This window comes from Dendrobates tinctorius, unplaced genomic scaffold, assembly GCF_039654945.1.
Source record: "Dendrobates tinctorius isolate UK_male_01 unplaced genomic scaffold, ASM3965494v1 ptg000028l, whole genome shotgun sequence".
Classification (NCBI taxonomy): domain Eukaryota; kingdom Metazoa; phylum Chordata; class Amphibia; order Anura; family Dendrobatidae; genus Dendrobates; species Dendrobates tinctorius.
The window spans coordinates 63,497,871-63,519,982 of record NW_027361696.1 but is presented as its reverse complement, the minus strand read 5'-3'; the positions used below and the strand labels follow the sequence as shown (position 1 = coordinate 63,519,982).

The 22,112-nt window shown below is 46.2% G+C and overlaps 1 protein-coding gene across 1 annotated transcript; it reads right to left on the bottom strand.

Annotated features, from left to right (window-relative positions):
* Positions 1 to 6,253: 6,253 nt before the first annotated feature.
* Positions 6,254 to 6,664, bottom strand: LOC141085012 (histone H3-like). The gene has a single exon (XM_073569937.1). It carries the CDS (start codon positions 6,662 to 6,664, stop codon positions 6,254 to 6,256), a length of 411 nt encoding a protein of 136 aa, XP_073426038.1.
* Between the last annotated feature and the right edge of the window lie 15,448 nt (positions 6,665 to 22,112).

The following is a 22,112-nucleotide window of genomic DNA, read 5'->3' as shown; positions in this document are numbered from 1 at the left end:
TAGTTTTAAATCACAGCATTACATACCAAAACTGAGCTATAACACTTGGAGATACAAACTACCACCAACAAGATTGCAGTGAAAGTGTGCTCTGATGCGATCACATCCAATAAATGTGGCTTACCTTAAAGTCACCATCAGACGCTCTGTGGGTGAAACAGAGAAGCGGCAATAGGTGTCCGCTTTTCTTATGAGGTGTGCAATGCGCTCCACCAAGTAATCAAAATTCTCCATTTTCATCCTAATATATCCAAAAAATTTATCCGGGTTTCGTCAAAGGTCCATGCAGAGTGTAGAATAGACCCCACGCGTCATTCTCTTGGCTGTGATGGGGTGGATCCACAAACGTCGTCTACGATGCCTGATGCGCTGCTGTCTCGCTCTCTCCTTCTCCAGAACAATCACCCTCAAACGATTCGCCTCCGCTATAAAATCCGCCAAATTCTTCAAAATATTTCCAATGACAACATCCATCTTCGCCAGTAACTTGCTCTTCTCTCCAACCTGCACTTTCTCCTCTACAACCTGTCAAAGAAGGGCTGTAGGAACATGCTATATATAGTTTTCCAGTAGCCAATCCCGTTCGGAAGGCCACAAGGGTCAATTTTAAAAACCGGATCCAGCGTAATCCGTCGAAAAACGGATAGAAAAACGGATGAACCGGATGAGACGGATCCGGTTTTGTCTGTCAAGAAAAAGACGGATCCGGCAAAAAACCGGCTCCGTCACATCCGGTTTTACTAAACATTTGCCGGATCCGGCGTTCCGGCACGACGCCGGATCGCGCCTGACGCCGAAAACCTGAAGTGTGAAAGTAGCCTTACAAGGACACTAAACTTCAGGAAGGCAAATTTCCAACGGATGAGAGATGATCTTGGTGCAATTAACTGGGATGATATCCTGAGACATAAAAATACACAAAGAAAATGGGAGACGTTTATTAGCATCCTGAATAGGACCTGTGCACAATATATACCGTATGGGAATAAACATGCTAGAAATAGGAGGAAACCACTATGGCTAAATAGAGCTGTAAGGGGCGCAATAAGTGACAAAAATAAAGCATTTAGAGAATTAAAGCAAGTAGGTAGTGATGAGGCATTAAATAAATACAGAAAATTAAATTCTGTAAAAAGCAAATAAAAATAACAAAGATTGAGACAGAGAGACTCATTGCCAGAGAAAGTAAAAATAATCCCAAAATATTCTTTAACTACATAAATAGTAAGAAACTAAAAAATGATAGTGTTGGCACCCTTAAAAATAGTCTGGGTGAAATAGTGGGTGAGGAAAAAGCCAATATGCTAAATGACTTTTTTTCAACAGTATTTACACAAGAAAATCCCATGACGGATAACATGATCAGTGATAAAAATTCTCCATTAAATGTCACCTGCTTAACCCAGCAGGAAGTACGGCGGTGTCTAAAAATCACTAAAATTGACAAATGCCCGGATGGGATACACCCCCGAGTACTGCAGGAATTAAGCACAGTCATAGATAGACCATTATTTTTAATCTTTAAAGATTCCATAATAACAGGGTCTGTACCACAGGACTGGCGTATGGCAAATGTGGTGCCAATATTCAAAAAGGGGACAAAAACTGAACTTGGAAATTATAGGCCAGTAAGTTTAACCTCAACTGTGGGTAAAATCCTGGAGGGTTTTCTAAGAGATACTATGCTGGAGTATCTGAAGAAGAATAACCTCATGACCCAATATCAACATGGGTTTATGAGGGACCGTTCCTGTCAGACTAATCTGATAAGCTTTTTTGAAGAGGTAAGTTCCGGACCGGACCAAGGGAGCGCAGTGGACATGGTGTACATGGACTTTTCAAAAGCTTTTGATACGGTGCCACACAAAAGGATGATACATAAAATGAGAACAATGGGGACAGGGGAAAATATGTGTAAGTGGGTTAAGAGCTGGCTCAGGGATAGGAAACAAAGGGAGGTTATTAATGGAGCACACTCGGACTGGGTCACGGTTAGCAGTGGGGTACCACAGGGGTCAGTATTGGGCCAGCTTCTTTTTAACATATTTATTAATGACCTTGTAGGGGGCATAGAGAGTAGAATTTCAATATTTTCAGATGACACTAAACTCTGCAGGGTAATCAATACAGAGGAGGACAATTTTATATTACAGGAGGATTTAAGTAAACTAGAAGCTTGGACTGATAAATGGCAAATGAGCTTTAATGGGGATAAATGTAAGGTCATGCATTTGGGTAGAAAAAACAAGATGCATAATTATGTGCTTAATTGTAAAACACTGGGCAAAACTGTCACTGAAAAAGACCTGAGTGTATGGGTGGACGACAAACTCACATTTAGTGGACAGTGTCAGGCAGCTGCTGCAAAGGCAAATAAAATAATGGGATGCATTAAAAGAGGCATAGATGCTCATGAGGAGAACATAATTTTACCTCTATATAAGTCACTAGTGCGACCACACTTGGAATACTGTGTACAGTTCTGGTCTCCGGTGTATAAGAAAGACATAGCTGAATTGGAGCGGGTGCAGAGAAGAGCGACCAAGGTTATTAGGGAACTGGGGGGTCTGCAATACCAAGATAGGTTATTACACTTGGGGTTATTTAGTTTGGAAAATCGAAGGCTTAGGGGTGATCTTATTACAATGTATAAATATATGAGGGGACAGTACAAAGACCTTTCTAATGATCTTTTTACTCTTAGACCTGTGATGGGGAAAAGGGGTCATCCTCTTACTCACAGACGCGGATTCTTTACTGTAAGAGCAGTGAGACTATGGAACTCTGCCATATGATGTTGTAATGAGTGATTCCCTACTAAAATTTAAGAAGGGTCTGGATGCCTTTCTTGAAAAGTATAATATTACTGGGTATATACACTAGTTTCCTTAATATTCCGTTGATCCAGGGAGATAGTCAGATTGCCATATGTGGAGTCGGGAAGGAATTTTTTTTCCACAATGTGAAGCTTACTGTTTTCCACATGGGTTTTTTTTTCCTTCCTCTGGATCAACATGTTAGGGCAAGTTAGGATAGGATATGGGTTGAACTAGATGGACTTAAAGACTTCCTTCAACCTTAACCTTAACCTTCAACTATGTTACTATGTATCTGTAGTGTGTGTGTGTTACTTGTGTGTGAGGTATCTGTAGTGTGTGTTACTTGTGTGTGAGGTATCTGTAGTGCGTGTTACTTGTATGTGAGGTATCTAGTGTGTGTGTTACTGTTAGGAGTCAGGTTCCTGCGTCTGCTCTGCAAGAATCCAGCTCCTTACATTCTGCGGTCTCTTGCTCTTTATCTACCGCAGAGGAGATTGCCTTGCAGCAAATCTCTCCAGGGGCTAAGTCCCCCTGTCCTCCTACTGAGCATGCTCATGAGACGGTTTCCCATTGGAGATCGGGAGTCATGTGCTCAGGTCCTACTCCAGATCTCATTGGTCCATCTCGGAGATCTGGAACTCTCTGCCATATGATGTTGTAATGAGTGATTCCCTACTAAAATTTAAGAAGGGTCTGGATGCTTTTCTTGAAAAGTATAATATTACAGGGTATATACACTAGTTTCCTTAATATTCCGTTGATCCAGGGAGCTAGTCAGATTGCCATATGTGGAGTCGGGAAGGAATTTTTTTTCCACAATGTGAAGCTTACTGTTTGCTACATGGGTTTTTTTTTCCTTCCTCTGGATCAACATGTTAGGGCAAGTTAGGATAGGATATGGGATGAACTAGATGGACTTAAAGACTTCCTTCAACCTTAACCTTCAACTATGTTACTATGTATCTGTAGTGTGTGTGTTACTTGTGTATGAGGTATCTGTAGTGTGTGTTACTTGTATGTGAGGTATCTGTAGTGTGTGTGTTACTTGTGTGTGAGGTATCTGTAGTGCGTGTTACTTGTATATGAGGTATCTAATATGTGTGTTACTGTTAGGAGTCAGGTTCCAGCGTCTACTCTGCAGGAATCCAGATCCTTACATTCTGCGGTTTCTTGCTCTTTATCTACCACAGAGGAGATTGCCTTGCAGCAAATCTCTCCAGGGGCTAAGGCCCTCTGTCCTCCTACTGAGCATACTCATGAGACGGTTTCCAATTGGAGATCGGGAGTCATGTGCTCAGGTCCTGCTCCTGATCTCATTGGTCCATCTCGGAGATCTGGAAGCTTCCGGAAGGTCCCGGCTGCTATAAAAAGCGTGCATGGCCGTTCCGCCATGCGCTAGTATAGACTATACTGCTATGTGTGAATGGTGACGGATGTATGATTCTGGTGACTGACTTATTATGAAACAGTTACTTGTATGTGAGGTATCTAGTGTGTGTTACTTGTATGTGAGGTATCTGTAGTGTGTGTGTTACTTGTGTGTGAGGTATCTGTAGTGTGTGTGTTACTTGTGTGTGAGGTATCTGTAGTGTGTGTATTACTTGTGTGTGTTACTTGTGTGTGAGGTATCTGTAGTGTGTGTGTTACTTGTATGTGAGGTATCTGTGCTCTGATTATATTTTCAGAATGCAGACTGCTGACAGGTTACTGGTTCCTCAGTGACCCGCCCCCAAGTTCGCATAATGAATATACTTTTGTATGTATATGAAAAAACATGTCACTTCATCAAAAATGGTGTTGCGTGCGCACTATCACTTGTCAGATAGTGCCTATTATCTTGCACTGTTGAAAACAACCAAAAATCACCATTAAAATTGCGCCATGGGCTGCGCCTGAGCATTAGCATCTATCGCTTACTAATAGATGCTACTGCGCAAGTGTGGCGCCCCTGAGGGTTAAGTCACCACAGAGGTACTGCACCTCCTCCTGAGGTGTAGTATCCCACTCAATCAATCAATCAATCAAATTTATTATCGCCAAGTACATATTACATATATACAAGGAATTCTTTGTGGCAAAGAGGCAACATAATATATAACAACAGATACAACAAGTAACATCTAACAAGACAGATACAGTATATAGTCTACACATGACGATTTAATTGTTGAACAGAGAGTGGATAGAAGCTGTTCATATGGCGGTTGGTGCTGCATTTGGGGACTCTGAAGCGACGTCCTGAAGGGAGTAGTTGGAATGAGGAGTGTCCCGGGTGAGAGGGATCGGATGAAATTTTCAATGCGTGGGATCGAATACTCTTATCATAAAGATCCTGGATTTTAGGCAGGGGGGAGCCTATAATTCTCTCTGCTGTTCTGAAAGTCCTTTGTAAGCGGAGTTTGTCATGCGCAGTGGCTCCCCCATACCAGACTATCAGAGAGGAACAAATCACAGATCTGATGACAGCATTAAAGAATAAGATCAGCAGATTCTTAGACAAACCATATCTTTTCAGCTGACGCAGGAAGAACATCCTCTGTTGTGCTTTTCTTATAACAGCATCCACGTTTTTCCCCCATTTAAGATCATGAGAGATGATAACACCAAGGAATTTGGTCTCTGTGACCCTAAGAACCACTTCGTCATGGATGTAGATTGGAAGTATCTCATGTTGATCTTTCCTAAAATCCACAACCATCTCAGCAGTTTTTTTAGTGTTGAGTACAAGATTATTGGCTTTACACCAGTCACATATTCTTTCCACCTCACTCCGATACAAGTCTTCAGCATTTCCCCTGATGAGACCAATCAGTGTCATATCATCGGCAAATTTCAAGATTTTTACTGAGTCTGCTGAAGAGATGCAATCATTCGTATAGAGAGAAAACAGTAACGGGGACAAAACACACCCCTGAGGTGCCCCGATGTTTGTGACCAAGGTGTCCGAAGTGAATGGTCCAACTTTTACACTCTGTATCCTGGCTGTCAGGAAGTTATAAATCCACAAGCATAAGTTGAGAGGGACTCCAAGAGCTACCATTTTCTTATGAAGTAAATTCAGATCAATGGTATTGAACGCTGAGCTAAAGTCCATGAAAAGAATCCGGACATATGAGTGCCGTTCATCAGTATGATCCAAAATGTACTTCAGTGCCAGATTGACAGTGTCGTTTGCCGAACGATTCTCCTTATAGGCAAACTGAAGCGGGTCCCATAGCTTCTGCGTGAATTTTATCAGGTGGGACATCATAATTCTTTCGAAGACTTTCATAGCTACAGATGTGAGTGCTACTGGTCTATAGTCGTTCAACTCAGAGGATCCCACTTTCTTGGGGACAGGGATAATAGTGGAATTTTTCCAACACTGAGGTACAACGCACTCTTTCAGTGACACATTGTATATAAATGGTGTTGTGGTTGGAGCCCGGGAAGATCTAAGCTCTCTCCCCACGGATCCTGCGGGCCAACTGGATGTCTTTGGGCATGATTGTTACCCTCTTGGCGTGGATGGCGCACAGGTTGGTGTCCTCGAACAGTCCCACCAGATAAGCCTCGCTGGCCTCCTGCAGGGCCATCACCGCTGAGCTCTGGAAGCGCAGATCGGTCTTGAAGTCCTGGGCTATCTCCCTCACCAAGCGCTGGAAGGGAAGCTTACGGATCAGCAGCTCCGTGGATTTCTGGTAGCGGCGGATCTCACGGAGAGCAACGGTTCCTGGGCGATAACGATGCGGCTTCTTCACTCCGCCAGTGGCAGGCGCACTCTTCCTGGCAGCCTTGGTGGCCAGCTGCTTGCGAGGAGCCTTCCCTCCGGTGGATTTGCGGGTGGTCTGCTTGGTCCTGGCCATAGCTCAATTTAGAGGTGAACAGATGTGATCACTTACCTCTCCAGCTAAGATGGTAACACCTTGCCAGCCTCCAACACCTGCATCCCACACAACATAGTAGTGTAGCAAAGCACCTTTGGTGGCTCCCTGCTTGGAACACGAAGAGTGCTGGGAGGTGGGTGGAGCTTAGACTGCACAAGTGAGCCAGAGATTATTAGGACTGAGTCAGTCTGTGAGAGAAGATCCCCTGAGTGAGATGGATGGAAGGAGGTGCTGCAGCAGTCTCCTGTGACCTGGAGCTGCTGGCACTGGAAAGAGATATAGAAAGCCTGATTCTCCGGAAGGAAGAAAGATTAGTACGGAACGTAAGGAGAAGAAGAGACTAGGGTCGGAGTGGAACCCTTCCTCAAGTTCTAAGCGCATGGCCGGGGTCCGGTCCCCGAGGTTGTATGGATATGAATGGTCCTGCAGCAGACACCGGAGGAATAGAAGTTGTCACCACTTTATTCCCACTTAAGACTTGGGGGCACAACAGCAATGTGAGTGAGCCGGGACTTGGTAGCAAGGAGTCCCCGAAGCAGGCTACAGCTGTCTGCCGTACAAGTAGAGTTCTAAGGAACATCTGAAAGGAGGAACTTCAGTGTAACTCAGTACTGTGAGTACCTCAAATAAGCGCTAGTGTGGAGACGTTCAGAACAGGCACACGAAAGGGAGAGCTGGAATGGTTAATTCCATTTGCCTGGGAGTTGGCTGAGCCCCTGATCTGGAGACTGCAGCATTGAAGCGGGCACCTGTCTGTGCCAAGAACGTGAGTAAAAGAACTGGAACTGCATTCATCTGTCTCCTTGCCTTCTTCCTGCGCCAACCCACTCAGCACTGTTACATCTCTGTGCCTAACACTGCACCATCTGCTTCTCCTCACTATCTCCTCATTTTGCCAACCTCATCTACTCTGCCCTGGGACTACAGCCCTACCTGTGGAGGGCTACAACATCATTGCTGCACACCATCCGTCCCAGAGAAGCAACCCTGCAGCACTGGTCAAACTGACCAGAAACCACAGGTGGCATCACGAATCATCTCAATGACTTTATCCCCATTACTCTACCCCCTTTTACATGGACGCCCAGGGCCACGGACCGGGTCACCGCCATTGTGACACTTCCCTCTGAGATACCGGCCCGGTACCGAGTACCCCACGGCCCTGACTCTTGTTGCTGCAGCCAAAAAAATTTACACTACAACAAAATTGCACCAGAGAAGGGGAGCTGGAGGATGAGCAGAGTTAAGGCTCACTCCTAGCTGGAGCGCATGGTCCGGATTCCGGTCTCCGAGTTTGTAGGGACACTGACGGTCCTGCAGCAGAAACCCGACGAAGTAGCAGCTGTAAATGCTCTGTTCCCAACTAAGGCTTGGAGGCCCCAGCAGCGACTTGTGTGAGCCAGAAGGAAAAGGCTACGGCTGCCTGCCATACGAGAAAGTTTCAAAAGAGAGTCAACAGGGGGAACTTCAGTGAACTCAGTACTGCGAGTACCTCAGATAAGCGCTAGAACGGAGGCCACACTACCTATCTGCAGAGAGAGAATTCCTAATTTGCTTCCAGGCTGACCAACTCCTTCTCTATCTGTACTCTGGGTCCTGGACGACACTTACCAAGTACAGGTAAAGGAACTGCACGACTGTTTCTGTCATCTTTCATCTGCCCTGCGACTACGGCCCTACCTGTGCAGGGCTTCTACATCTTAGCTGCACCACAACATCTGTCCCAGAGAAGCGACACTGCAGCGATGGTCAATCGGATCAGAAACCACAGGTGGCGTCATGTATCATTCACCTATAAACTTTATTCACCCCTTTGCATGGACGCACAGGCCCACGGACCGGGTCACCACCACCGTGACACATCCCTCTGAGACACCGGCCTGGTACCGATTAACTCAACTGCCCTGGCTGGCCACCCACACTCCATGTCAGATTCATCTTGGACTGGGGAATTCACGATTTGACTTGATAACCCAGGCATGGTATGTGGTAAAGAGCTACATGGACTAATGTGAAGTGTGGCCTGCTGCATCATTTGCTTTTGGTGGGGGTGAAGGACACAAGGAAAGGGGTTCATCCTGACCAGGAGCCAGCACTTGACGACTCAGTGCTTGCGTTTTTTGAAACTTCAGAAGAGGAGGGCACATTTGCTGGAGTCTGCTTCGGCAATGTAAGCTGTTATGAATGAGTCACCGGAGGAGGAGAAAACAAAAATACAAGCTAAGTCCAGAAAACCGGAGAGGTTGGTAGCTATCGGATTGCAGACCCCTGATCCTATAAACCACAACTAACAGTAGCCGTGGGGGGTTCCTACGGTGCCCTAGACCCCTCGTCACAGCCGGAGAACTACATAAGCCTAAAGATGGAAAGGGGAAATCTAAACTGCCCCAGAGCAGACCCCAAAGCAATAGACAGCCCCCAACATGTATTGTCGGTGAAAAACAGATGAAAACACAAACACAGATAGAAAGGCTGAGCAAACGATGGGGCCCAACTAACTAGATAGGACAGGACAGAAAAGATGCTGGCTGCAATCCTCAAAAAACCCTACCAAAAATGTCCCAACCGTCTGATAGGGAAAAAAGGCCCTGAAGTCGCTAGACTTCAAAATCACTATATCAGCACTCAGGTATATTCTGAAAACAGAGCAAAGAGATCAACTGATCAGAGACAAAAATGGAATTCAGCCAGTCCCAACCAGGACTGGCTGAACACAAACACTAAGCAAACCAGGCAAAATCTCATGGAACAACAGCAGGGCAAAAACTTAGCTTTTAGTAGACAGGAACCCAGCTGGATGCAAGAGCTCAGAGCAGAAAGGATCACCAGCAGCCCTGCAGGGCGTCGGCTGCCTTATATCCACTCAGAAATTCCAGATGTCCAATCACACTCCGCCTGTTCAGATGACAGGTTCTTCCCATCCCAATCAATTTCACTACCTCTCTTCACCAGCAGAGGGAGTTCATCAGGCATCAAAGGTGAAGGGGAGAATGAACTCACAATAGTAAGCCAAAACCAGTTCCTGATGCTCCGGCTTTAAAAGCGGTTAACCTACTCCCAGAAAAGGTAGCCTTCCAGGCGTTCCGGAGCCAGACCATAATGCAGACTCAACACCTCCTGCCTTAGCTGCTATTGTGCTTTTGCCACTACCAGCAGATGCACCACCACCATCAGTACCAGGTGGCCCTCCACGCCCACGTCCGCGGCCTCTTCCACCATACTTCCAAATTTTGGAGAAAATGTACCCAAAATAACATCAGATATATGGTACTGTATCAGAAGCGTACAGCTCTATACAGTCAAAGGATAATTGTCAATCTCCCTATATATTTCATGAGTCACACAGAGATGCTCACAGGCTCAGTATGGATTAGACAAGAATCTAAAAAGGGTACAGTATCATCAGATACCAGGTATATATAGTATAGTTTAAACATTCTAAATCTCCGTATATATTTCAGGAGGCAGACACAGACGCTCTCAGACTCAGTATGGATTACAACATAATATAAAAAGCCGTAAAACGGTAATGGATCTGAAGTGTACAGCTGTACACAGTGTAGGGGTCATTGTCAATCTCAGTATTTATTTCCACAGTCAGAAACAGACTCTCACTTGGTCAGTTTGGATTAGACCAGAATATAAAAAGCAGTAAATGGGTAATGTATCACAAGAGTAGAGCTGTATACAGTGTTGGGGTAATTTTTAAATCTACATATAAATTGCAGGAGTAACCCAAAGACTCTCACACGCTCAGGATGGATCACACCACAGCATAAAAAGATCTGCAAGAAATAATCACACATGTGGGCTAATGTTCCAGGTGTCAATGATACACTTAGAGTGGTGGGTGGAGGAGGACTTCCTGGCAGAAAGGGTACAGTATCACCAGATACCAGGTATATATAGCATAGTTTAAACATTAAAAATGTACATCTATATATCAGGAGTAGTGTTGAGCCACCCTGCTAGTGTTTGAGTTCGGTTTGGTTCGTTGACCAGGAGGCAAGTTCGTCGAATGTTCGTCGAACGTTCGACGAACACCGTCGAACCCCATTGAAAACAATGGCAGGCAAACACAAACACATAGAAAACAATTACAAAACACCTTAAAAGGTGTCCCAAAGCAGACAAAATGCTCAGAAGACAAAAATAACACATGGAAAAGGGCAACTACATATAGAAAAGAGGTGGAGGAGTAAAAGGAGGAGGAGACACAGATATAGGCATGTCATGCCCTTATAAAGTCAAGAAAGGCTGGACTAAACTAAAATAAAAAAAAATCTAAAATTCTAAAATCGAAGACGATCATATACCGTCGGACTTCCCACCATAAATTATGCCAACTGCCGATCGGGCGGCGTTATTCCCACGACCCTCCGAACAGCGTCCATGAAGGCAAAGTGTTTGGTTTCCGGGGGCAGTATGGTTGCAAAGCTGAACATTAAATGTCCAGAAGGGCACCACCAGGAGTGGAGCCTGCAGCTTAATTGGACTCCACACGGGCAACCTCAACCACGCCAGCCACGGAAAAGATGGACAGATTGAAAGCTTTGTCGATTCTGTGGGTGGTGGTGCATGGCCGTTTTTAGTTGTGCTAGCGATATGTCAGCTTAATTCCGTTAACGAACGAGACTCCGGCATGCCCCCGCGGTCCGCGTCCAGCTTACTAGAGGGACACGCGAGGCTCTGGCACGCGAGATCGATCAATAACAGGTCTGTCATGCCCTTACATGTCCAGGGCTGCATGCGCGCTACACTGAAAGGACCAGCGTGTGTCGCTTACAGGTGCGGATAACCCGCTGAACCCCATTAGTGATGGGGATCTGGAATTCCAATTCTTCCCCGTGAACGAGGATTTCCCAGTAAGTGCAGGTCAACCGGAATTCCGGAATTAGGCCTAACCGGCATTCCAGAAAGAATGTGAGAAAATTAAGTGTCCAAACCACAGGTGCTGTAGCTTGCTTAACAGCTGGGCTCCTCTGCTGAGTAGCACGCAGTTCCTACATAAACAGGCGGCATAGCTTGGTTCACGGGTGGGAAACTCTGCTGAGTAGCAGACAGTGCTTACATAAACAGGTGACATAGCTAGGTTCACAGGTGGGCTCCTCTGCTGAGCAGTAGACACAGGTACTAAGACCAAAGTATTCACTGGGCTAAATGGAGTTAAAAAATGGTTCTTACATAAACAGGCGGCACAGCTTGGTTCATGGGTGGGTTCCTCTGCTGAGTAGCAGACACAGTTACTAGACCCAAAGTATTAACTGGGCTAAATGCAGTCAAAAACTGGTTCTTTCATAAACAGGTGGCATAGCTAGGTTCACGGGTGGGCTCCTCTGCTGAGTAGCAGACAGTGCTACAAGGCCCAAAAAGATTTTCTGGACAAGATGCGGTAAAAAATTATTAGAAACACACACGGTGTAGCTCCTTGACAGGTGTACTACACCGCTGGCTACCAGACACCGCTACTATGCCATGAAACTGTCTATTAACATTGAAAACCATTATTAATGTGAAAATAAAGTTATGCTTTTGGTGAACGAACCGTTCTCGAATGGAACCTCGAACAGCCGAATTTTAAGCAAAGTGTTCGAGTTCGACGAACGGCTTGAACACCACCCAAAACAGCTCGAATTTGAACTTGGTGAACAGGTCGACTCGAACACCACTCATCTCTAATCAGGAGGCAGACTCAGATGGTCTCAGGCCTAGTATGGATTCGACAAGATTGTAGAAAGTTGAAAAAGGGTACAGTATCACCAGACAACAGGTATATATGTAGCATAGTTTACACATTAAAAATCTATGTCTATATATCAGGAGGCAGACTCAGACGGTCTCAGGCTCCGTATGGATTCGACAAGATTGTAGAAAGTTGAGAAAGGGTACAGTATCACCGGATAACAGGTATATATGTAGCATAGTTTACACATTAAAAATCTATGTCTATATATCAGGAGGCAGACTCAGACGGTCTCAGGCCCAGTATGGATTCGACAAGATTGTAGAAAGTTGAGAAAGGGTACAGTATCACTGGATACCAGGTATATATAGCATAGTTTAAACATTAAAAATCTCAGTGTATGTTTCCGGAGTCCGACAAAGACACTCACAGCCTCAGTATGGATTAGACAAGAATCTAAAAAGTAGAAAAAGGGTAATGTATTCGAAGCGTACACCAGTATACACTGTTGGGGTATTTTTCAATCTTCATATATATTTCAGTCTCAGTAAGACAGTCCAGACTCTCCGCAAGAGGAAACGAGATGGATACAAGTACAGATGGAAAGTCGAGTGATTGCAGAAATTTTGGAATTACTAATCACGGGAAAAACTCCCGGGAGAATACTCAGAGGCGATGCTGAAACTCAATTACTTTGTCTGTGGAGACAGCGAAAACAGTTCTTGTGAGAAAGGTTTGCTGTATCGCAGTACCGTGGAACCCATCACCGTTACTCATTTCCATCAAATTGTGATCACAGGGAGAGATGTAGACATTATCCTCACTGCCTATCATGATCTGTCAGATAACTTTGGAGTGCAAAAGACAGAAGCCACAGGCCATAGGCGATTCTATTGGATTGGCATGAGAGGACACATTTAAAAATGTGGGCATGAATGCCACACATCTGTGAGTAGGAAAACCGTGAAAGCTGATGATAAACCACCACTGCATCTCATTGTGAGTCGACGTCCATAACAAATGGAAGCCATTGATCATCTGAAGATAGAGCCCAGCAGGACAGGGCATAGCTACGTCTTAACCATCATCTATCAGTTCACCAAATTTGTATTGGCAGTCCCAGTGAAGGATTTAACAGCCCAGACTGCACAGCAGTGGAGCAGGGAGAGGTAAGTATTGCAAGTACTGGGGCCCTGAGCAAGCAGGGGGGGCCCACTCGTGGGCGGCGGTACTGGCACAGGACCCCTCATAGTACGCCGGTGTGTCTGACGGCGGGTGTGCACCCCCACCGTCAGAGACACTTGATTTTACTATGAGGGACCCTGTGCCATTGCCGTCGCCCAAGAGTGGGCCCACCCACCTGTCCAGGGCAACGGCACTCGCACGGGTGCATGCGCCAGGTGGTGACCCTGGCCCTAGGGGGGGAGGCAGCCCAGTTAGGAAGGTTGAAAAAATGGCATATGTTGATGTTGGACATTCAGCAGCTGCAAATGGAGGAATTGGAGAAGTCCGAGGAAGAGGAGGACAAAAGCGAGCCATTTTTCTGGCAACCTACGTGTCAGCAGGGGAAGGTGGGACAAAATCCTTTGAAATCCATGCATGGTTCATTTTAATGAAGGTTAGATCATCAACATTTTGGGTCGACAGACGGGTCCTTTTTTCTGTCAGGATTGATCCAGCAGCACTGAAGACTCTTTCGGATAGCACACTAGCAGCAGGGCAAGCGAGCTCCTGTAAGGCATATTGTGCCAATTCAGGCCAGGTGTCCAGTTTACAGGCCCAATAGTCCAAGGGGAATGACCTGTGAGGGAGAACATAGATATGGGAGAAGTAGTTTGTAACCATCGTTGACAACTGCTGTCCCCTGTCACTTTCAATCGATGCAGTATTACCAGTCGTGTGAGCGGTACTTGAAAAATCAGTCCACAACATGGTCATGAAACCCCTGTGTCCAACGCCACTTCGGTTGTGTGCACCACGAACACCTCTTCCATGTTGCCCCCTACGGCTCATTGGAAAAACATCACCGCCGCTGTGTGCTGAGAATGCCTCAAGCAAACGGTTTACCAGAGTTGCTTGTTTGTTAGCTAATATTAGCTCTAGGTTCTCCTGTGGCATGATGTTTTGGAATTTGCCTTTATAGCGTGGATCCAGGATGCTGGCCAACCAGTAGTCATCATCGTTCATCATTTTGGCAATGCGGGGGTCCCTTTTTAGGATCTGCAAGGCATAGTCACACATGTAGGCCAATGTTCCAGGTGTCAATGATGCACTGCGAGTGCTGGGTGGAGGAGCACTTTCTGGCAAATCAACATCCCTCCAGTCACGCACAAACCCTGTACCTGACCTTGCCACACCAACATTTTCTCTTGCCCCCTGAGAAGCATCCTCCTCCCCTAAATCATCCCCATCATCCTCCTCCTCTTCTTCCTCCACCTCGTCCAGGAGAGTTCCCTGAGCAGACAATGGCTGACTGTCATCAAGGCTTCCCTCCTCCTGTTCCTCCTCAGCTGCAGACACCTGCTCCTTAATGTGCGTCAAAGTTTGCATGAGCAGACGCATAAGTGGGATGCTCATGCTCAAGGCTGCAGCTATAATGAGGCAAGTTGAGCCAGGTGCTGAAGCGGCAAGCAGCAGGGGGCGGCATTATGCGGTCCTCTACCCGCAGCACCAACAATTTAGCCTCTGCACGCTGATGCTGCGGTCGTGCAAGAGGCTGTAATTGATGGGATCACAGGAGGGAAGGAGTCAGGGCCCCCTGATCATGTGACCCCTGACTCCTCCCCTCCTGTGACCTCATCACAGGTCCTGTAGTCGCTCCTCTCCTCAGCTGTAGCGTCTTCAATCCGGATATCATGTGACTCTGACTCCTCCCCTCCTATGACCTCATCACAGGTCCTGTGCGCATCAGCCCTTGTTTTATGCAGGACTCTGCTGTCTGTGCTGGCTGTCATCGTCCTGGATGAGGGAAGTTTATTTGTGGGGTCAGGGGGTTTACAGGGTGTATGTAGCAGAGCCGCGAGTGTGTGAGGTGTACGGAGCAGAGCTGCAAGTGTACAAGGTGTACGGAGCAGAGATGTGTACGGAGTGGAGCTGTGTGTGCACACGGAGTGGAGCCGTGTGTGTGTACGAGGTGTACAGAGCAGAGCCGCGAGTGTGTGAGGTGTACGGAGCAGAGCTGTGTGTGCGCGAGGTGTATAGAGCAGAGCCGTGTGTACGAGGTATAATGAGCAGAGCCGCGTGTATATGAGGTGTAAGGAGCAGAGCCGCGTGTGTACGAGGTGTAAGGAGCAGAGCCGCGTGTGTACGAGGACCGAGGTGCACGGAGCAGAGCTGCACGTGTACGAGGTGAACGGAGCAGAGCCGCATGTGTACGAGGTGTACGGAGTGGAGCCGTGTGTGTGTGTACGAGGTGTATGGAGCAGAGCCTCGAGTGTGTGAGGTGTACGGAGCGGAGCCGCATGTGTACGAGGTGTACGGAGCGGAGCCGCGTGTGTACGAGGTGTACGGAGCGGAGCCGCGTGTGTACGAGGTGTACGGAGCGGAGCCGCGTGTGTACGAGGTGTACGGAGCGGAGCCGCGTGTGTACGAGGTGTACGGAGCGGAGCCGCGTGTGTACGAGGTGTACGGAGCGGAGCCGCGTGTGTACGAGGTGTACGGAGCGGAGCCGCGTGTGTAAGAGGTGTACGGAGCGGATCCACGTGTGTAAGAGGTGTACGGAGCGGAGCCGTGTGTGTACGAGGTGTACGGAGCGGAGCCGCGTGTGTACGAGGTGTAAGGAGCGGAGCCGTGTGTGTAAGAGGTGTAAGGAGCGGAGCCGAGCCGTGTGTGTGTACAAGGTGTACGGACTGGAGCCGCGCGTGTGGGAGGTGCACGGAGCAGAGCTGCACGTGTACAAGGTGTACGTTGTAGAGATGTGTACGGAGTGGAGCTGTGTGTGTGTATGGAGCGGAGCTGTGTGTGTGTACGAGGTGTACGGAGCACAGCCGCGAGTGTGTGGGGTGTGCGGAGCTGTGTGAGTGCGAAGTGTACGGAGTGGAGCCACTTGTGTGCGGGGTGTAAGGAGCAGAGCCACATGTGTACGAGGTGTACGGAGCAGAGCCATGTGTGTGTACGGAGCGGAGCCGTGTGTACATGGCGTGGAGCCGTGTGTACGGAGCGGAGCAGCGCATGTGCGAGGTGTACAGAGCGGAGCAGCGCATGTGCGAGGTGTACGGAGCAGAGCAGCGCGTGTGCAAGGTGTACTGAGCAGAGCAGCGCATGTGCGAGGTGTACAGAGCGGAGCCGCACGTGTACGGAGCAGAGCTGCACGTGTACGAGGTGTACGGAGCAGAGTCGCGTGTGTGTGAGGTGTATGGAGCGGAACCGCGTGTGTACGAGGTGTATGGAGCAAAGCCGCATGTGTACAATGTTTACGGAGTGGAGCCATGTGTGTACTGAGTGGAGACGTGTGTGCGAGGTGTACAGAACAAAGCCGTGTGTGTATGAGGTATAAAAAGCGGAACCGTGTGTGTATGATGTATGCGGAGCCATACGTGTACAAGGTGTATGGTGGGGAGCATTCATACCTCCCAGCGGGACAGTCCCGATTTTGAGAGAGATTCTGCCCCACTGCCCCAGCTGGGAGCTTACTTTTCCCACGGACACAGGAGTACACGGCGGAGCCCCGAGGAGCACTTTAAAATTCGCACGTGACGTTCCACCAGAAGTGAAAATGAGGATGAATGAACTCATGGAGATCAACATCCAACACTGCGGAGACACCATCACGTGTTTCTCAACGCAGTGATTCTAGAGCCCTGCCCCCATCCCTTATGGGAAATATGCAAAACATGCAAAACAGAAGCCGCGGAGACACCATCACATAGGAAACTGCGTTGAGAAACACGTGATGGTGTCTCCGCAGTGTTGGATGTTGATCTCCATGAGTTCATTCATCCTCATTTTCACAGTCTTTTACTAGGCATTGCTCCTACCAGCCAGTTTCCTACTCCACACTGATGAGGGGCAATACCCCGAAACAGCTGTCTGTGGATGGATACCATGTTTTGGCATAGGTGGTTTCCTTCATTGGAGACTGCCCTTCCCGTGGTTGTTCCTTCCCGGTGAAAGACCTGGCTGGTCATTGCTTGTGTTGAGAAACATGTGATGGTGTCTCCGCGGCTTCTGTTTTGCATGTTCCACCAGAAATGACGTGCTAGAAGCTGACTGGAAATGAGGTAATTTCGGGAGGCGATTGTGACCGAACCATGGAGGCACTTCAGGGAATGCTTCAGATCCATTACCGTATCCTCCCCCAACAGCACGGACAGCAGGATCGCTGTGGACTCGGGAAGCCAGCCATGTGAGTGGATCATGATATGTCCTGCATCGGGAGGCTCAGGTGGGCACTACAGTGGGAGCCGGGCTGCTATAGTATCTTTATAGAATCTTTATTTCTCTCTCTGTTTCTTTCCTTCTTCTTTCTTTCTTTCTTTCTTTCTTTCTTTCTTTCTTTCTTTCTTTCTTTCTTTCTTTCTTTCTTTCTCTGTTATTTCATTCTTTCCCCTCTTTCTCTCTCTTCTCTCTTTCCCCTCTTTCTCTCTCTCTTCTTTCTCTCCCCTCTTTCTTTCTCTCTCTGTTCTTTCTTTCTTTCTCTCTGTTTTCTTTTTCTCTCTGTTCTTTCTTTCTTTTCCTCAGTACCAGTCGGTGTGCCCACAGTACCAGTCGAATAAGAGGGGTAGGAAACTAGGTGGCACTAGTCACATTGAGCCTCTCATACTTTTTACTGGTGTATAATCATATGCCCTGAGCACCCCCTTAAAGTGGGCCAGCGCCAGACAACAGTGTACAAACAAATCAATATTACTATCAGTCCAAGTGGACAATTATATAGGTAAAGTTAATGATGTCCCTGTGCCAAGCACTGCAGAGGATCAGAATACACTGAGGAGACCAGAACAGCGGGGTTTGGGTAGAAGAATTATATGGGGCCCATTACACTGTATGCAGTAATATATGGTGCCCATTATGCTGAATGAAGTAATATATGGTGCCCATTATACTGTATGAAGTAATATATGATGCCCATTATACTGTATGCAGTAATAAATGGTGCCCATTATGCTGTATGAAGTAATATATGGTGCCCATTATACTGTATGAAGTAATATATGGGGCCCATTATACTGTATGAAGTAATATATGGGGCCCATTATACTGTAAGAAGTAATATATGGGACCCATTATACTGTATGCAGTAATATATGGGGCCCATTAAGCTGTACGAAGTAATATATGGTGCCTATTATTCTGTATGAAAAAATATATGGGGCCCATTATACTGTATGAAGTAATATATGGTGCCTATTATGCTGTATGAAGTAATATATGGGGACCATTATGCTGTATGCAGTAATATACAGTTAGGTCCATATATATTTGGACAGAGACAACATTTTTCTAATTTTGGCTCTAGACTTTACCACAATGAATTTTAAACAAAACAATTCAGATGCAGTTGAAGTTCAGACTTTCAACTTTCATTTGAGGGTATCCACATTAACATTGGATGAAGGGTTTAGGCATTTCAGCTCCTTAACATGTGCCACCCTATTTTTAAAGGTACCAAAAGTATTTGGACAGATTAAATAATTGTAAATAAAATGTTCATTTCTAGTACTTGGTTGAAAACCCTTTGTTGGCAATGACTGCCTGAAGTCTTGAACTCATGGACATCACCATACACTGTGTTTCCTCCTTTTTGATGCTCTGCCAGGCCTTCACTGCGGTGGTTTTCAGTTGCTGTTTGTTTGTGGGCCTTTCTGTCTGAAGTTTAGTCTTTAACAAGTGAAACGCATGCTCAATTGGGTTGAGATCAGGTGACTGACTTGGCCATGCAAGAATATTCCACTTCTTTTCTTTAATAAACTCCTGGGTTGCTTTGGCTTTATGCTTTGGGTCATTGTCCATCTGTAGTATGAAACGACGACCAATCAGTTTGGCTGCATTTGGCTGGATCTGAGCACACAGTATGGCTCTGAATACCTCAGAATTCATTTGGCTGCTTCTGTCCTGTGTCACATCATCAATAAACACTAGTGACCCAGTGCCACTGGCAGCCATGCATGCCCAAGCCATCACACTGCCTCCGCCGTGTTTTGCAGATGATGTGGTATGCTTTGGATCATGAGCTGTACCATACCTTTGCCATACTTTTCTCTTTCCATCATTCTGGTAGAGGTTGATCTTGGTTTCATCTGTCCAAAGAATGTTCTTCCAGAACTGTGCTGGCTTTTTTAGATGTTTTTTAGTAAAGTCCAGTCTAGCCCTTTGATTCTTGATGCTTATGAGTGGCTTGCACCGTGCAGTGAACCCTCTGTATTTACTTTCATGCAGTCTTCTCTTTATGGTAGATTTGGATATTGATACGCCTACCTCCTGGAGAGCGTTGTTCACTTGGTTGGCTATTGTGAAGGGGTTTCTCTTCACCATGGAGATTATTCTGCGATCATCCACCACTGTTGTCTTCCGTGGACGCCCAAGTCTTTTTGCATTGATGAGTTCACCAGTGCTTTCTTTCTTTCTCTGGATGTACAAACTGTAGATTTTGCCACTCCTAATGTAGCAATTTCTCGGATGGGTTTTTTCTGTTTTTGCAGCTTAAGGATGGCCTGTTTCACCTGCATGCAGAGCTCCTTTGACCACATGTTTCCTTCACAGCAAAACCTTCCAAATTCAAGCACCACACCTCAAATCAACTCCAGGCCTTTTATCTGCTTAATTGAGAATGACATAACGAAGGGATTGCCCACACCTGTCCATGAAATAGCCTTGGAGTCAATTGTCCAATTACTTTTGGTCCCTTTAAAAACAGGGTGACACATGTTAAGGAGCTGAAACTCCTAAACCCTTCATCCAATTTTAATGTGGTTACCCTCAAATTAAAACGGAAAGTCTGAACTTCAACTGCATCTGAATTGTTTTGTTTAAAATTCATTGTGGTAATGTCTAGAACCAAAATTTGAAAAATGTTGTCTCTGTCCAAATATATATGGACCTAACTCTATGGGGCCCATTATACTGTATGAAGTAATATATGGTGCCTATTATGCTGTGTGAAGTAATATATGGGACCCATTATACTGTATGAAGTAATATATGGGACCCATTATACTGGATGAAGTAATATATGGGGCCTATTATACTGTATGAAGTCATATATGGGGCCCATTATACTGTATGAAGTAATATATGGTGCCTATTATGCTGTATGAAGTAATATATGGGGCCCATTATACCGGATGAAGTAATATATTGGGCCCATTATACTGTATGAAGTCATATATGGGACCCATTATACTGTATGTAGTAATATATGGTGCCCACTATGCTGTATGAAGTAATATATGGGGCCCATTATACTGTATGAATATATGGGGCCCATTATACTGTATGAAGTAATATATGGGGCCCATTATACTGTATGAAATAATATTTGGGGCCCAATATACTGTATGCAGTAATATATGGGGACCATAATACTGTATGGTGCATTATGTGGGGATAGGGGATGACTTTCTGTTTGTTGTGGATCAGACCGCTGGGACCCCAAGATCCTGGGAAATGCAGCTTTGAAGAGCACCATGTAAATGGAGCTGTGGTCAGTCATACGCACTGTGGTGCCATTCACATGTAGCTCTTCAAGTAACTCCTTAAAGAGAGTGATGAGGGGATGACAAAGTATAGCAAAAATTCACTGATGAGTGCTATAGTTTGTGGGCTGGTGGGATTGATGTGGCAGGGCTGCATTTTTGTCCCAGTCCAGCCCTGTGCCAGGCCTACCATTGCCATTATTGACCCTTGTTCTGGATACTTACGTGTCTTGTATGTGCGTGTGATGGCTGTTGTGAGTTCATTTTCCGGTTCACCAGTTGTGAGTTCTCCTTCCAGGCTCCCTCTGGTGGTAACTGAAGGTAGTGAGGCTGATTTAATCAGTAGTGATCTGCCACCTGATAATGAGGATTACGATTGGACCTCAGGAATCTCAGACTGGATTTAAGACAGCCGACGCCCTAGTCTGGTGCTGGTGATTCCTTCTGCCTTGTCAGGTCTTTGTTTTCAGCTCTGTTCCAGTCATCTAAAGCTAAGTTTTTCTGCTAATGTTCACACTTGATTTTGTTGGTCTATTCAGTTTTTCGTGTGGTCAGCCAGCCCCGGCTGGGGCTGCGCTAAATTTCCACTCTTATTTATCTGTATTTGCCAATTTGCTTTTTGTCCCTTAATAGATTGGCCTCTTTTTGCTCTGTCTCAGAATATTAGAGTATAATAATATATTAGAGCCTAATAATAGAGTGCTGATATAGTGGGAGAAGTCTAGTGACTTCAGGGTTAATTTTGCTATCAGAAGTGTTGGACTTTTTTTTGTAGGGTTTTTTGCAGATTGCAGACAGTGTCTTTCCTTTCCTATCCTTTCTAGTTAGTTTGGGCCACATCGTTTGCTCAGCCTATTTTCCTGTCTGTGTTTGTGCTTTCATCTTGTTTCACCGTCAATACATGTGTGGGGGCTGTCTTTTCTATGGGGTCTGCTCTGGGGCAGTTAATTTTCCCCTTTTCTTGCTTCAGGCTTATTTTGTCCTCCGGCTGTGACGAAGCGTCTAGGACCATCGTAGGTACGCTCCACGGCTGCTGCTGGTTGTGTGGTTAGGATCAGGGGATCTGCAATCTGCATAGTTACCAACCTCTCTGGCTTTCTGTGACTTAGCT

Excerpts from the sequence above, each read along its gene's own strand:
- LOC141085012 (XM_073569937.1), bottom strand. The coding sequence starts at position 6,664 with ATGGCCAGGACCAAGCAGACCACCCGCAAATCCACCGGAGGGAAGGCT.